Below are 17,622 nucleotides of genomic sequence, written 5' to 3' on the forward strand. Positions count from 1 at the left end.
CCCTCATCTCCTCCCATGCCCCTCTCCCAGTCAACTGATAGGAGAGGTCCTCCTCCCCTTCCATCTGACCCTAGCTTATCAGGTCTGGCTGCACTGTGGCCTGGTAAGGCTGCTCCCCTTTAGGGGGAGGTAATCAAAGAGCAGGCCACTGAGTTCATGTCAGAGACAGCAGTGGTATATACCTTTTTAATCTCAGCGTTGAGGAAGGAAGAGGCAGGTAAAACTGTGAATTTTAGGGCAGCTTGGTCTAGATAGAGAGTTACAGGTCATCTGAAAGAACAGAGTTAGACTTCAGTTTTTTTTTTTTTCTTAAAAATATATTGAAAAAAAGAAGGAACTTTTGAAAAACTGGAACCAGTGAAACAAGATTTTATTGTATTTACTTGAAACACACAGAAGGTTGATAAGTGATGAAGTATGCTGAAGTTAAACAATGTGTTTGATACTATCCACAGAGCACTATGTCCTTTGACTTATGCTTTCTTGCAGACCTAAAAGACCTCAGTATTAGAAGGTGAACTGTGACACAGGCAGTTTCCTGCCCAGAGAAATAAGCGTGGGAAAGGGTGGCAAGCATCTGTAGTAGCTCTTATTCTTACTAAGTGTGACAAGGATTGTGACTTCACTGTAGCTTCACACCTGAGCTCAAATAATATATGCTGACACCAAAATGAGACTGGTTTCAGCAAGCTAATCAAGATCCTATTTGTTTGCAATATCATGTAACTTGTTTTAACTAATCTATAGGGCTGCCTTTATATCTGTTGACCAATATCAACAATAGCAATGCACTTGCATGTTCACATGTAAGAATGGCCACTCATATATTTGAAGAAGAGATGTTTACATGGAAACATTGTTTATTCATACAGGAAGTCTTTAGAATACCACAAAGGTCACCACAATTTCCTCTTGGATGTCATGGAGCTGGTACAATGTGTCATCTTAAATAGAACTAATAATCAGAACCCATTGAAAAGATTCTTGAATTCTCAGCTCTGAAAAACAATGCCTTCATTCCAACACAGATCTATGTAAGAAAGAAAGAAAGGAAGCAAAAAGACAATTGTGTTTCCATCAGGTTGCTTCCCATTTTACTGCATTAGAGGACAAGCAGGCGGCTGTCAGACCATGGACTGATTAGGATTTGGTAGTTCTTCATATTCTTCAACATAGCATTGATAGCGATCAGTGAGGAGAGGCTTGCTGACTTCATTTTTGGTGCGCCTAGATCGGATCAGACAAGAAGCACCCAAAAAAAGGACAGCGACAAGTAACAGTGCAGCCACTACAGCAATGGTAATGATTTCAGGCACAGTAAACTCCTGACCTATTTGAAAAAGAAGATGAGAATAAAATATTAAAATAATTATCACAGCAAACGGACAGCTTGCATTTAGGCACTGCTCAAGGCACTCTGGGTAAGACCCTCCTATTTAGTTTTTGTTGGCCATATTGCTTAAGCCTAGCACCTGCCATTTGAAAGTATTTAATTCCTTCTGTGAGTGAGACATGTTGAGATCAACTGCCATTCTAAAGTTAAAAACATGATAGCTGAAAGAATTGAGAGGCTCTAGGAAGATCTGCTGGTTTTAGAGACTAGTCTTTTCAAGTCCCACATTCTGTGGTCTTTCATGATATACTGTTACTTTCCTTGAGGAAAATGTACAGTTGTAAGTCTTGACTTTTAAAATCTCAGAAAATCAGCTTTGAATATCTCATCACCTCATCATTTATAGGGATCTAAGTTTAAAACGTATTCTCTCCTTTGTGGGAAATATAACCTTTCTTGTTTTAGAATTAATTCATAATTTTGAGTTTTTTTATTTGCAAAGTGAGAAATAAAAAACTTGTCTCCAAAGATTATGAAGATTAAATAAGATAGGGTGTTGCACAATTATTTCAATACCGTTCGAAGTGAGTACTCAGTAAGTGATAAATTTCCACCTGTTAGTCCAAGAATCTATGGGAAAGCCTTATATCCAATATGACACACTTACCTCATGACTGTGTGGACCTTACTTTTAAGATGACAAGTTTGCTTTTGGAGAATACCACACTAAGCATACACTGACAAAACTGACCTGGCCATTGAACTTCATAAGCATATCCCAGGTTGTCCGGAGCAGTAACAAACATTTCTGTGTTGGTAACTGGAGGCCAGAATGGTACCATGTTATATTGCCTGTTATGCCCAATTGGAGCGTTTTCCAGTGGGAAGGTCGAAATATCTAAAATGATAGGAAGTTGATACCAGAGTAGTTGTTAAGTTCTGAAATGGGTAATGTGCAGAAGCATATGGAAAGTGTTTTCACAGTTTACATTAAATATAGGCACAAGGCAAGTGTCACTACACATCAGGGAGAATGTGGCACCAACGCTCGTCTTGATAGAATGTTTAAAGTCAATGAACTTGAGTTACATTTCTATATAAGAGTCTCATCACCTCTTCAGTTTTAAAACTACACACGCTAATTTAAATAAATCCACAAGGCATATTTTTCATTCAACAAAGAGCAAGTCCTACCCTTTTTCTACCATGGTCTGTAATTCAAACTCGACAGATGGTAGTCCTTGACCTCAAATTATCTATGTAATATTTCTATTTTTTTTTTCAGTTTACACAGAGAGAAATCAGTATTAAATTAATGGCCATCTTTAACTTAAGCAAGAAGTTCTTAAAATTTGAATCTGATTTCTAACACACTATTTTTTCCTGTTGCCTCTCCTCCGTCTGCGAAAACTGCCATTTAAAAAGAAGGCATTAATCTTTTTAGTGGCCTTTTGTCATCAAGGATGAAAGTGAGGATAGGTTCTTTGTGTCAAAAGTGAGTTGTGTTTTTCTTGTAACTATGTGAGTGCTATTAAACACCACACAGAATACCACAAAACCAGAGCTGGATCTGTGCCACAGAGGGGAACTGACTGCTTTCTGTAGGAAACCTGGAGCATGTGAGGCCAGCCCGGGGTTAGGATTTCCTTTTGTGGGAGGTTTATTATCTGCGGAGGAGTTATGGAAGGATGATTCATCATTTACTTTGAGAAATAGTCAGGCACAGAAATGGAGATGGTTTTTGTATTTCTGTGACTTTAGCTTTACCATATATTACAGGAAATAAAATATTTATTCGAATGTATTTCATGGTGTAGGTCCACTGAACAAAGAAGTCAACTTCCGGTCCTCAAAGCCCCACATCCTGTTGTCGTGATAGTAACCTGTGAAAGTTACATGTTGAGGCTCATAATTCAACTACGATTTTAAACTCTCCATTTTACCTGTTCATTGAATCCTGACTTGATCACTCTAAATTCAGTTTGTCTTCAGCTACAGGAAAAAGTTCACTGAAATGGGCCGAGAAATCATAGCAAAAACAGCAGCCACAATTGGATTTCATGTAACTTTGCTCTGCAAGATGCTTCTTAAGAGCTCCATTTCTCCAAGGCTGTAAAGCAGTGACCTTGAGTGTCTTCCCATTTTCCTGCAGACCCCACTTGCTCCCACCTCTTCTTCCCAATACCCATCCGTTCCAGCCATAGCAGGCTTCTTCCTGTTCCTTTGTTTTGTAATGATCTTTCATTTGTCCACATATCATTCCCAATCCCATTTTTCTGGTTTTATTTACCTACAGCAACTTTCCACTTTCTACTATACTATATTGATTTACATTCGGCTATCTTAATTTCTACCAACAAGTGGGAAAATTCCAGGAGGAAACTATTTCTGGTTCTGCTTGCTAATTCTGATACCTAGTATGTTGTCCAGGAAACATTAAGTCCTCAAGTAATGTTTGTGAATGGATTTATGAATGCTTCATTTCCTTTCTATCTCAAGAAGTAGTAATCATTTTGGGAAATGTACAAACTGTTTCTTCTAAAAAAAAAAAAACATGGAATTTTGGGCTACTGTTTTTGAAATAACACATAATTCTAAAGTAATGGAAGAGGGATATTGGATTGTATGTTGCCTAGATTTAAAATAGTAGTGATGAGAGGCAAGGGCAAGCAGATCATTGAGTTCGAGCCATAGTGGGTTATATAGGTAGTTGTAGGCTGGGCTTACATAGTGAAACTCTGTTCAGAACAAATAAACAAGTAAACAAACTCACAAAATAAATGAGTAGGCATGACCATAATTATTCTCAGCATTTGTATATGTTGTACTGTATTGTATTGTGTCCAACAATAAGATTCTGCACCATCATACTGTAAGGCAATATCCTACTTTAGCTTTTTTACTGTTATTATTCTGACTTCTGGTTTTTAAATTTCTACAATTATGGTTTCTGAAGAGCCTTCAATATGTTGGAAAACTTTGACAGAGTTCAGAAAAACAACCCTATCTTCACTGCTCCTGGACTCATTCAAAAAGCCTTCTGCTTTGTAGAACTTTTAAAAAACTCTTCCTAAGTTCTTACTCATGCTGATCTCATTATTTCATGATTTCCCAATGGACATTTAGAAAGAAATGGAATATTTGAGAAAGTGTCTGATTGGTCAGTTTTCATTTTCATTAAAAATTTCAGCATTGACTTTTTCCACAGTTTAGGATCATGTTTCATGTCACAGGCTGAATACTATTTATGGCCTGTCTCCATCCACTGCTTTCTAAGTAGTTAAGAATTCTTAAACTACACAGAGCTTAAACAGAAGAGGCTGAGGGAGAGTAAAAAAAAGCACAGCTTTCTTGTTGATCAGCAATCCTTAGATTAGTCCTAAAGAGTCTTTTAACAAATTTCTATGAATGCATATTAATTATTTTTAAACCAGAGTATGAAAGGTAGAATTTCATAGCTTCTGGAAATTTCTAATAAGAGATTATTTCCACTCCCTAACATTCCACAACATTGGTAATGGATGCATAGATGTTATTTACATATTTTTGGCTGGTTCCCCAAAGACCATACTTAAGAAGAGCTGATTTTGTTAATTCTCAACCTATTAATTTCAGTTTATATAGTGCTATAATAAAATTAACACAGTTAAACACACCCAAGGTTTTATAAATATTAGTGTAAAGAGAACAATCTTGTTCTTACAGTTATTAAGTTGAATCCTGGAGGGACTGGTAAAAGCAAGTGCCTGAAGTAAAGATATGGATTAAGGCATGGAGAACATGATTGCAAATTAGCGAAGCTGAAAAACTTAGATAACGGTACCCAGACAGAATCATAAAATGTATGAATTTCTTATTTTAATTTAAAGAAACTCTGGTGGTTTGAATGAGGATGGCCCCCAGTAGCCTCATAGATCTGAATGCTTAGTCACTAGGGAGTAGAGCTGCTTGAGAAGGATTAGAAGGATGGGTTAGGAGGCATGGCCTTATTGGAGAGGCGTTTCACTGGGATGGGCTTTGAGGTTTCCAAAGCCCACTTCAAATCCAATGTCTTTCTTTATTTCTCTGCCTGCTGCCCATGGATCAGATGTAAGCTCTCAGCTACTGCTTCAGCATCATGCTTGTCTGCTTCCCACCATGATGATAATGGACTAAACCTCTCAAACTGTTAAGTAAGCACCTAATCAAATGCTTTATTTTATAACAGTTGTCTGGGTCATAGTGTCTCTTCACAGCAATAGAACAATGACTAAGACAGAAACTAATGCTGTAACTAAGTAATTCATTGTCTGTTGTTGCTATGTATGTAAATACACATGAATTACGAAGCAGGAGTTGTATACACCAATTCATTAAAGACTGACAATTAAGCAAGCATTTATGTGGGAACTTCCTGTCTGATTTTCTTTTTGAGATAGTACCTCACTTTAAAGCACAGGCTGGACTCAAACTCTAGATCCCTTGCCTCAAACTTCTGAATACCAGACTTATAGATATTACCACACATGGAGAATTACTGTTTCTTAAATGATTTCTGACAGTATACTATATTTTTGACCAACATAGATTAAATATATGGAGCAGATTGCAACAGAGCCTTTTGTTACACACAAAGAAGTGTGAGTGGCCTCATTGGTGGACAAAGCAGTAGAGAGCTAACCTTCACTAGCGCAGGTACATGCTAAAGGCACAGCGACCAAAACACAGAACATTTGCAAAGTATCAAAATTTATGATGTTTAAACTAGTGGAAGATATTTCATGGTTTGGACAAACAATGCACTTCTCTTAGTTGAGTAGGAGTGCAGTAAATGAGGTCTTTAAAATAACATTTTAAAGAATCCACGGAAACTTAAAAGAGATTTCCTATGGTGTGATATAAAAACTTTTAACTTTTCAAGTTGAGCAAATTTCCATTTCTGTGAGGCCATAAGGTAATATAACTCAGAAGAGCAGAATACGGATATGGCATGTTTTGTGAAACCCAAGAAAACATCTGCTTTTTATATGAAAAAGCAATGAGAAGGTTTATGGAAAAATATAAGTGAGAAAAACCTGGGGCACATGTCAGTCACCTTTTCATGACAAAAATGCCAACAGTGTTACCTGAATGGTGACCATATGGAAAGACTTGTGCAGTTTCCAAAGTGGTTTTGAATGTTTGGCAATGGCTGCTTGGGAGAGCTACTGCATCTTTATTTTGGAGCATATTTTATGTGTGTCAAAGGCTAGCATAAATTGATAACCCCACCATCAGAATAATCCCTTTGCAAAGCCTGGAAAAAGCACATTAAAGAGTCTCACCAGCACTATACCTCCTTAGCCATTCGTCAAAGATGGCATCAGTGAAAGTATGCAGGAGGACAAAAATAGGATCATTGGGAGACAGATGGGTTTGTCCTCCAGTTCCGTTCAGGAAGAGGTGGGCCAGGTTGTGAAGGCTTCGAACAGCAGGGTCATATTTTCCAGTGGGATCACTGTAACCTACATTTAAAAGTAAGGATGAAAATAAAAGTAAGGATAGTCAACAGCAATGATTATGCAAGGAAACAATTTTTCAGTTGTTTCAGTCGCCAGGCTAAAGATTCCCATCTGTAGCAATGGCTAGTGACATTTGCTCGCTATACTCAGAACTAGGTTAGTTCTGAGCTGGTTAGTGTGGCATTCCAAAGGCAGCTTCTAGGTTAACAATAGTGACGTGCAAAGGATAACAGGCCGAATGTATGAATGCTGAGTTTTGACAAGGTACAGATTGTTCTACATGGAAACAGAGAAGTGGAAATCATCCAGTTACTGCTGCCACCAGTGGGGGCACTGCTCTCACTGTCCTGGAAACTCCTACCACCCTTCTTTTCAATGACTGCCAGCATATTTTCAGATAATTAGTTTTGTGGGCATACTAAAGTGTAACCATTTGCTACTTTTTCTATATAGTTTTAAACATCTGGAAAGATCACTGTTAAAGTATTTAGAGAATTTTTGTAATGCCTCTACATATTTAGATATGTAGATAAATGCAAAATAGATCAGAAAGCAGTTGGAGGCTTGTGATTGGGGATAGAATTAAGTGTGTCTGATTGGGTTGAACTGCTAGGCATACACATTCATTCACTCAGTCAGTCAGCCACTCATTCATTAGTTCATGTTCATGTACTTGTTCCCTCATTTTTTGACTCAAGAAACATAGTATATTGCTTTTAAAAAAATCAGTACTTTAGCCTTATAGATTCCAGTTTAGCATCTATATGGACTAAATATTGAATCATTTCTGTCAGTGAGTTAATACTATTTAAATAAACATAAGGAGAATATACAATTTGGTAGTAAAAGAGCACAGTCTTAAAACTAACAACTAGATTTACATCTTACATATCTCAGATCAAAGAGAGAGGTTATCCCCTGTGAAGGGGCTGGAGCACCTACCAAGTATGATGCGGGAACTCCAGGTCAATTTCAATTTTAACAAATTTAAAATTAAGTTAGACATGATTATTTTCTTCTAGGTATCTGAATATTATTGTTTTCTATTTTAGAAAAGTCATTGCACCCTATTTGAACAGTCCTTCCTAAACTTCAAAAATATGTTTATTGTTATGGAGTGAGGAAAATCAAGCTAAAACTTGGTAGATACTTACTTAATTTCTTATAGATCTTTAAAATTTGTTACTAGGTGTTGGAACCTAAATAAAACTGTCCAAACCAGACCTTATAAACTGTCAAGTAATTGGGACTTAAAAGGATTGTTATTCTTAGTTTTTTTTTTTCTTATGGAGCAGTTTTATAATTATGAAAGTCACCTGCCAGTGCTACAGCTTGGAGTTATTACACATGTTAAAGAGGCTCTAGATATTTAAGAGGTTTGAACTGATAATCCCCTCCTGGCTTTTCTCTGATGACCAAAGAGAGTCTGATACTCCCCTTATTTTTGAACTGGAAATTGTGATTGAATCAAAATCAACAGCCAGCTTATATGAACCCACATAATCCATATGACATCCAAAGCCATGTAATTTGGGGCACTCCAGTTACCCTCCTAACTAGATCAGTTCCAAACAACAATTTTCTTTACTTGCCTTCCACTGTGTTTCGAAAACTGTTTGTAGAATTTGAATAAAAAGGAGGTGTGTCAAACACTCTGAGCTCCAAGCACCGAGAGACATCCTGTGGTGCCGGAAGCCGCTGCACTGCTGGTCTCCCCACGTTTCCAGCCGGGTTCCTCCTGATTGGCCCACCCTCAGTGCCTAGGGAAGGAAGGCATGCAGACAGTTAAAGAATGTATACAGGTCTGAGCATTGTTCTCTTATATAGAGTGAGAACACTGAAAACTAGATCTTTATGGAAGAAATATGAAAAGACAGGCTTACTGCGAAAAACATCTAAATTATCTTGACCTACTTCTGAGACAACCTGATACATACATACACACACACACACACACACACATTGGAAGGAAAATTTATCACACTGAAAGGCATGGGTCTGAGTGCTGCTGAGTTGCAACAAGCTTTCTCACAAGGGTGTAAGAAAATGAGAAACTTCCTTCTTTTTAAAAATAATCCTATACACTAAATAAAAAACAAAATATGTATTTCACACAAATATAAAAAATTTCATTCAAATGCCATCTGTTACAAGTCTTCAGAGATATAAGAAAAAAATACCCTCAAATCTACTTGTAATATTGTGCGTATTTCAATTAACACATATTTTCCATTTTTTAGAATCAATTAAGATCATCATCATTTCCAAAGGTTGTATAGATGTCTTAAGGGAGAGAATAAAGGTGAAGGGAGAGAGGGAGGGAACAAGGAGCTGAGGGAGAGAGAGAGAGAGAGAGAGAGAGAGAGAGATAAAAAAGAATAAGTTTATAAGGAATTCTGAATGACTTTATTATTGGAGAAGAATTTCCATAGCTAAAATCAGAGAGATTTTTCAAGGTGAATTGTCTAGAGAGGGGCAATGGCACAAAATCATAAGTTTCCTTCTGTTTGCCTCAGGAGACCATGAACTCTCTCACCATTCCTGGCACAGTGCCTGGTGTTTTCTTGGTGAAAAGGAGTCACTGTGTACTTTCCTGTTGCTGTAAAAAGTGATTTCTTTGGGGAAGAGCTTGCAAGGAGAGGAGCAGACTGTCAGGATGATGGGAAACTAGACCAGGGCTATACTGTGAAGAAATCTAGTGCCAGGCTGAGAAGGTTATATTTATTTTATTAGAAGCGGAGGAAAACTGGAGTCCTAGGTAAAGAGGGCAGGGTAAGAGTGGTTATGACCACTTTTCCTGAGTATTCCATGGTGATCAATACACTTGTAAGTGCCCCATAGAGACAAGGCAAATGATCCATTGGCCTCCAAGGGACAACACTGCAACTTCAGTTTGCTTTCCTTTTCATTTACCAATGTCCTGTACTGAATTCTTAGCACAGCTTTGCCTACCTGCTATAGTAACTTAACAACCATTAAATATCATAGCAATAAAATATAGAGCTGTATTAGGATTACAGTGCCCATGTACATTTTGGGGTTGTAGATGATCATCAAAAACCTTTGGGCATTACTAGATCTCATCTGACTTTTTTTTTTTTTTTCTGAGACAGGGTTTCTCTATGTAGCCTTGGCTATCCTGTATTCTTGCTTTGTAGACGAGGCTGTCCTTGAACTCATGGAGATTCACCTGCTTCTGCATCCCTGGGTGCTGGGATTCTAGGCATGAGCCACCACTCCTGCCTACATCTTGTCTGACTTTAAACTAGTATTTTGAAGATTACTGTCTGAAGAATTATCAATAAGTTCCATGAAGGAAAATTCTGTCTACTTTGGTTGCAAGCAACTGCACCCTAGTTTATTTTCATGGTTGAGAGTTTGGGTTGTAAAAGATGTCAAAATTTTGGTTAGTCAAAAAAACAGCTGAGTCGTTTTAGTTTTAGCTCAGTGGTTTTGAAAATTAGCTTGCACACGGACAATCTCTATCAATTCAGCCACTAATGTCTTATGACTTACAGTCCTATAAAATTTCCACATTAGAATGAATGGGAAGTTCAGAATGTATGAGGGAAAAATAGGTTTGAAAAATCTTGTGGAGAAAGAACCAGTGCTTCTTGTATGATGAATGGCAGCCCTTTTATGACAGTTGAAAGAATGGAGTGAAACAAGAAGATAGCAATGTTTTAAGTACGGAATCTCCGAGGGAAGTTTGATCTAAGGACATGCACTAATCAGTCTCCTGAAGATGTCAATGAAATTGAGGAAATGGATAAAATCTTCTCAGACAAGTAGATGAAAGAAATATTTTCCATGAGAATTGTACAAGACAAAGTAAGACTTTTATACTTTATGAGACACATGATGTGATCGACACAGCCGTTTTTTTTTATTTTTTTTTATTCTTTACTATGTTTGATTTTAAAAATCAAGTGTGTGTACTGGGCAGTGGTGGCACACACCTTTAAATTCCAGCACTTGGGAGGCTGAGACAGGTGTGTCTCTGTGAATTCAAGGCCAGCCTGGTTTACAGAGTGTGTTCCAGGACAGCTAAGATTACACAGAGAAGCTTTGTCTTGAAAAAAAAAAAAAAAGTATGTGTGTGTGTGTGTGTGTGTGTGTGTGTGTGTGTGTACACACACATGCGCATGAATATGTTGGGGTCAGATGACCACCATGTGGGTCCCAGAAATTGAATTCAGGTCATTAGTCTTAGCAACATGAGTTTTTACTTGCTGATCCATCTTGCCAGCTATCTTTACCACATTCAATAAATTTGATGCTTGATTCTTTCATCGTGAATTGTCAAAGTGGGCAATATGAAAATGTGTTTAACCCAGAATAAGTACTCTTCAACTTCTCATGAATTTTTGAGGCTTGTTAAAGCTATGACAAAATGAAATCCACTTTTGCTTTTTCCTCTTATGCCATATTTTCATTTACTCTTTTAAAATCATTCCTCCTAAGCTGGGAAGAGAGCTTATAGAAAGTCAAGTGCTTGAGCAACCTGAGTTTGACTCAAGAACCTACAGAAAAGAAAATGAAGTACTTTGGAGCACACTTGCAATAATGGCATTGGGAAAGTGGGGGCAGGTAGAAGGCTTGATTGTGAGCCATTGATAGTCTCTGGGGCAGTAAGAAATATTGACTGGCCACCCCCTCCACAAAATGTTAGTTAGAGCCTGGAGCCTAGTGTTAATTCCCAGCACTTGAGAGAAGCTGTAGTCTGGCAGTTGGATCTCTCTGAGTTAGAAGCCAGCTCTGGCTACCTAGTGAGTTGCTGGCCAGTCAAAACTGTACAGTGAGGCACCATATTAAAAATAAAAGAAAAGTGGTAGACAAAGCCAAAAGCATGACAGCTGACGGTGTCCTCTGGCTTACACATACATATACACATGTGTATCTGCACATTCACTTATGGTCATGAACACACACAGACACACACACACACACATAGTTATATCTAATCATCAGCATGGCTAGAAAATGTCCAAAATCCCTCAGCCCTAAATATAACAGCTTGCTGAGAAAGATGAATGTATTAGCACATGAAGATACTCTGACCTTCAATTTCATTCCTCTGTCACAAGGTGGAACCAACTGCTCAGGTGTTAGACTTCTAAAGGAAACTGTCATGTAGTATCACGTTTCTTGTATTAATACAAAGATAAATGCTTTTCTAATGGTGAGAAAATGTACTTAGTTCCTTTGACCATATTGTCTCTTCAAGCTTCCAAAGCAATACAAAAGTTGATGTTTAAAATACAAGCAGAGTAATAGATCACACACATAATAGTACATTACAGCTCTACGTTTTTCCTTCCTTCCTTCCTTTCTTTCTTCCTTCCTTCCTTCCTTCCTTCCTTCCTTCCTTCCTTCCTTCCTTCCTTCCTTTCTTTCTTTCTTCCTTCCTTCCTTTCTGGTTTTGTTGAGATATGATTTCTCTGGTAGCCCTGGCTGTCCTGGACTCACTTTGCAGACCAGGCTGGCCTCGTATTCACAGACACCTGCCTGCCTCTGCCTCCCTAGGTGCTGGGACTGCAGGCGTATGCCACTGATCCCGGCTACAACTCTAATTTTATATGGAAAATCAAATATTTAAAAAATCTGAAAATGCCTGAAGAAGAAAAAGCAAGAAATAGCAGAGAAGTTCAACAATTAAAACTGTGTTGATAGCACAAGGAAGAAAATGGAAAGCTCATGAACAGACCAGTGTAAAGCAGAGTGTTCTGCGGCAGAGGTACAGTGGCCAGACATGTCCATTCTCTTTAGGAGCACCGAGAGCAGAGAGTCTGCCGGCACTGCTGTTACTACATCTTCCTGTTCTGAAGCCCATCCCGATGAAGGATATCCTTTTTGGGTTTTAGTTCTCTGACTGAACAAACATGGAATTTTCCTTCTCTGTTTCCCTCCCTATTGTCCTGCGTCCAAAGCATCCCCAACATTTTTTTTTTTTGCACATTTCAGATTTTCTTGGTTGACATTTTCAGCAAAATTCCAACCCAAGACACATGACTGCTAAGCAGTTCTGAGTGCATTAAGAGGATTAATCAACTCTAGGCTTTTTTGAAAATAAAGTTAGAAATGTACCAACAAAATTGCTGAGAAAAAGCAATGAAATACAAAAGGTACTGGGTAACACCTTGTAGACTGCTTTGAGTCTCCTGGGTGCTCAATATGCATCTGCACTGATTCTCTGAAGATGAATCGCTGATTTCATCCTGAAGAAGGGCCTTGCAGGCAGCACCATGTCTATATATAATAAAGAATCAGAATAGTGGCTGTCATTTGTAACTTACTGTTGCAAAGTGTTCCCAGGGTGTCGTACTCTTCTAAGGACTCACAGACCACTCTCCATTGAGAGAAGACAGAGTTGGCGCTTATAAGGGTGGAATCGAAGTTGCTTCTGGATCCCATCAAGTCATCACTGCAAACATCGCAGACATTTCTCCCCGTTGCAAAATTCCAGTAAGGAAGGGAGAAAGAAGGCTCCTGCAGCATCTCCTAGAAGATAGAAATCCATTAGTGGTCCCTGCTTCTACTTATATCCTGTCTCTTTGCCTGCTTGGCTCTGGTGTCCTTTTCCTTTAGCTATTTCTACATAAGGAGCCAGTGAGTGCATCATTTATGTCTGGGATGCCAGAAAAGTCAAGAACCTTATTGAACAAAGTTTGGAATTTAGTTGAAGGAGTCATATAGGCAGTAGAAGCAATGAAACTCACTTCATGCAGAAATTTTTACAAATAATTTAGGGGAAACATTGTTTTCATTATTGGCAGATAATTGCATTTCTATTAGTTATATCAAAATTCTTGATGTTTCTATCTATTCCACTTTTCTATTTTTAACTGAAGCACCATGAACTCTTAGCAGCATGTGATCTCAGTTGTGAAATGATTTGAGTAACAGTAACTTTTTGGCTTTTGTTTTTTATTGTGGCCTGAATGACTTTAGTTAGGTAGATTTTGGTTTGCTGACAGACCCCATGTTTTGTCTCACACAGATTCTATTTGCAAAGCACTAAAGGAGTTTTGTTTATGACTACACTCGGATACTAGGAAGACAGGTATCTTCTTGAAGCTCACAGCCAAAATGCTAAACAGCAACAGAATGAATTCTGTGCCTATTATTGTTAAGACCAATGACCTAGTTTCCATTTTAAAACCCAATCACACTTTCTGAAAATGCTTGAGGCCAAGGACACATCTTTGTTTTATTAGATTCCTTAAAATACTGCTTTTCTCATTTGCCTTTTTTGGCCCTGGGAGAGTTGCAGAGCAGGAGATTTAGTGTGGAGCTGCTTTTGCCTTCTGTGTCTTTCAAACACCTGGTGAATTTCTGCTCTTTTACTGTAGCTCCCTTCTGGCAGGCATCTCCTTATCCTTGGGTATGTTCGAGAGTTGAAAGCTTTTCAAAGCACCTCCAGTTACTGATCTCCAAGGGTTTATATTATGCATACAAAAACTGTCCTTGTTCTTCACGGACGTTAGTGGCAACTTCCAAGGGCTCATTGTGAGTCAAGACCAGCTGTGTCTGGGCAGCTGGCACTCAGGCACATTCATAGGGTGTTGCATATCACGCGTAGCCTGGAACATGATAATGCCTTGTGCTCTGGGCTAGAAAAATGTAGGTTGTCAAGGGGGAGGTTACCCTGGCAGAACTGAGGCTTTTAGACACTTCCAACCTGCTTTTTAATTTTGGTGTGTCATTGGGAAGACGCCTTGAGGTAATGAAGATCTAGAGTCAGTTACAGATGACAGATTTATCTACTCATAATCTATTACATGTCTTTCTTGTAACCAGAGCTTTAAAATATGATGCTGAGGGGACTAGATGGACTCAGTTAATCAGCATCAACCTGTATATGGACAGAGTCCTGACAACTGTCTTTTTCTGTGGTGTAGTGCATCGATTCTGTCTCTTCTAACCACTATTTTCCCTTGCAATGCTAGCACAGCACCCAGTAAATGAACAAAAAGGTCTCAACAACGAATGAGTCTGAACAGGTTTTGTTTGTTTGTAGGTGATTTTAGTTAATTTTAAGACTTTAACTTTGTGATAAAGACTAATGATTCTTGTTTCATATAGGAAACAAGCTTAGTTTATAGAATTTATAATTGAACCCAATAATAGGTAACTTTTGATGGACAGTAGTGGTGCACACCTTTAATCCCAGCACTTGGGAGAGAGTAGGCAGATCTCTGAGTTCAAGGCCAGCCTTGGTCTACAAAGTAAGCTCTAAGAGCTACACAAAGAAACCTGTCTTGAAAAACAAAAACAATATAAAACAGAGAACCAACCAAATAACAAACAAACAAAAATTGAGCTGGGTATTGGACCTAGGGCCTTGTGCTTACTAGACAAATACTTTATCATTGAGCTGAACTTACAAAATCAAAACTACTCACTTGTTGAATGACTATTTTTCTCAAAAATCAGTTCAATTAGTGAAAAGGCTTATGCCACCATATACACTAGTGTGTTTTGAGTGAATCTGCTTAAAAACAAAACAAAACAAAACAAAACAAAACAAACATTACTGTGCTTGAATTGAGGTCTGTTTTATGTTTCCTTTTAAAATATCTCACTTTAAAAGACAATTAGTTTCTACAGATATGCCATTTTGAGGTCCTTTTATAAATTATATATATGGGAGGTACATGAAATGGTGTTTTTTTATATATGAACATATATGTGTGAATATACACACACAGCATATATACACACTTGTTTGTATACACACACACACATACAGTGAAATGATTGCTACCACCAAGAAATCGAACACATCTGTCTTTTTTTTTTTTTTTTTTTTTTTACTGTTATGTGATGCTTTTGTGTGGGGATCTTCTATAAGTCCTAAAATTGTGCTGGGTATAGAAAAAATATATAGTTCAGTGAAAAATGGAAAGGGTTAGGTTCTGGAACCATCAGCTGTTTTGAGGAGGGATTCGTATGGATGGAAGAGTGAGCCATGCAGGTATACCATTCTCCAGGAGAAGGCAACTGCTTACCTTCCACAGAAGAGGAAGACCTGGAAAGTGAGATGTCTCTTGTTTCCTAAGTCATTTTGTTCTCTTTATCAAACTTTAGAAAATGACCAAACTTTTAACTCTTGCCTAAACAGGTCTTCATTTCCCCCCCCTCACCTAACATTACATTCATTTCACTGCACGAAAGACCAATGGTGAATTAGCAGACATCTGTGTGGGAGGGAGCTCCCCGGAAGTCAAAAGTACTCTGATAATGCGGTTGCTTCATCGCGGCTCATCCTTGTCCTTAAGTGAGTTGTAGTGACCACGGGTAAGGCCCTGAAAAGAACAACTGAGCATACCTGCATGTCACTCTCCAGCTGCAGCAGATGGTACCTGTGCCATGTGAGGAAAGCTGGTCCTTCATGAGAGAAATCCACATCACCAAAGCTTTCCTGTCCTGCCCCAAGGAAGGTTTTTTTAACTGAGTAATAGTGTGTCCAGACAAAGTAGTTGTAAATGGAAATGTTCTCGAATTGTGGTGTGTTGCCATCTGGTCCCAGTATGTCTTCTGACCTCCTTGTGGCAATGACAAATTGAGGGTGAGTTGTGCGTTTCGCCATATCCAAGGCCCTGACAAAGTGGCTCTTTTCTTCTGTACTTAGGTCAAGAAGATTTCTCCTGACTTTAAGCATGAAAAAATTAAGACATGAAAGTTATCACAGTCATATTACAACAAGCTGTGCTTCCTGTACACATTAAGGACCACATGTACACCCGTTCAAGTCTTTCATAAGTTCTTTAGCTGGTTAAATATCATTTCCAAGATGCTTGGGACCAGACATGTTCTACAGTTCACATATTTTGAAATATTTTCTTATATATTTTAGGGATTGGGTCCAAAGCTAAATGTAAAATCGATTTGTTTCATATACACCTCATTACACACATAGCCTGAAGACAGTTTTTAAACACAGTTTCACTATTTTGTTCTTAAAACAAAAATTAACAGTATGGACATTTCCATTTGTGATACCATGTTAGGGTTCAAATTTTCAGAGTTTGGAGCACATGGGAATTTTGTATTATGGATTCCCAATCTGTATGTTATTAAGAATACCCTTAATTAAATCTGTTTTTAGACTGATCTTCTTCCCTTTTTCTCTTTGTCTCAGCAATTTACTCTTGTGTTTCTAAAAGCTTTCTTTAATATTACATGCAGATTCATGGTTCTATGACGTATTGTCATATTTCTGTTAATTATTGGTATTAAAATGTTTTCCACTTCTTTGTTTGTTTGTGTTTCAGTTTTCAAGACAGGGTTTCTCTGTGTAGCCTGGCTGTCCTGGAACTCACTCTGTAGACCAGGCTGGCCTGCTCAGAGATCTTCCTCCCTCTGTCTCCTGAGTGCTGGGATTAAAGTGAGCCACTAGCAGCAGAATTTTTGCTTGTTTGTTTGTTTTCTAGCACATTTTCTTCTTTTAAAATTATTTTTTTTTAAACTACAGTTTATTCACTTTGTACCCCAGCTGTAGCCCTTTTCCCCATCCCCTCCCAATACTGCCCTCTGTCCTTCTTCTCCTCCCATGCTTCTCCCCTAGTCCACTGATAGAGGAGGTCCTCCTCCCCTACTATCTGACCCTAGCCTATCAGGTCTCATCAGGACTGGCTCTGGCACATTTTCTTAAGCTCAATTTTTATGTATATGATATTTGGATAAAAAGAACTCCCACTTTACAAAGACATAAAGATTAAAGAGGACACAGAGGTATGCACACACAAACATACACATGATCATATACATATACACAAACATGCACACATGCACGCCCACACATAC

At 38.2% G+C, this 17,622-nt stretch overlaps 1 protein-coding gene across 1 annotated transcript in view; it reads right to left on the reverse strand.

The window, feature by feature from the left end:
* Positions 1-1,124: 1,124 nt before the first annotated feature.
* The window catches only part of Tyrp1 (tyrosinase related protein 1), a 17,838-nt gene continuing 1,340 nt past the window's right edge, over positions 1,125-17,622 (reverse strand). The window contains exons 2-7 of the mRNA XM_055591653.1: positions 16,145-16,467; positions 13,110-13,314; positions 8,406-8,573; positions 6,637-6,816; positions 2,085-2,231; positions 1,125-1,330 (exon numbers count right to left, since the gene is read on the reverse strand). Coding sequence (XP_055447628.1) covers positions 1,125-1,330; positions 2,085-2,231; positions 6,637-6,816; positions 8,406-8,573; positions 13,110-13,314; positions 16,145-16,467 — 1,229 coding nt within the window. The remainder of the gene's footprint in view (positions 1,331-2,084; positions 2,232-6,636; positions 6,817-8,405; positions 8,574-13,109; positions 13,315-16,144; positions 16,468-17,622) is intronic.

Source organism: Psammomys obesus, unplaced genomic scaffold (assembly GCF_907164565.1).
Source record: "Psammomys obesus unplaced genomic scaffold, mPsaObe1.curated_primary_1811, whole genome shotgun sequence".
NCBI lineage: Eukaryota > Metazoa > Chordata > Mammalia > Rodentia > Muridae > Psammomys > Psammomys obesus.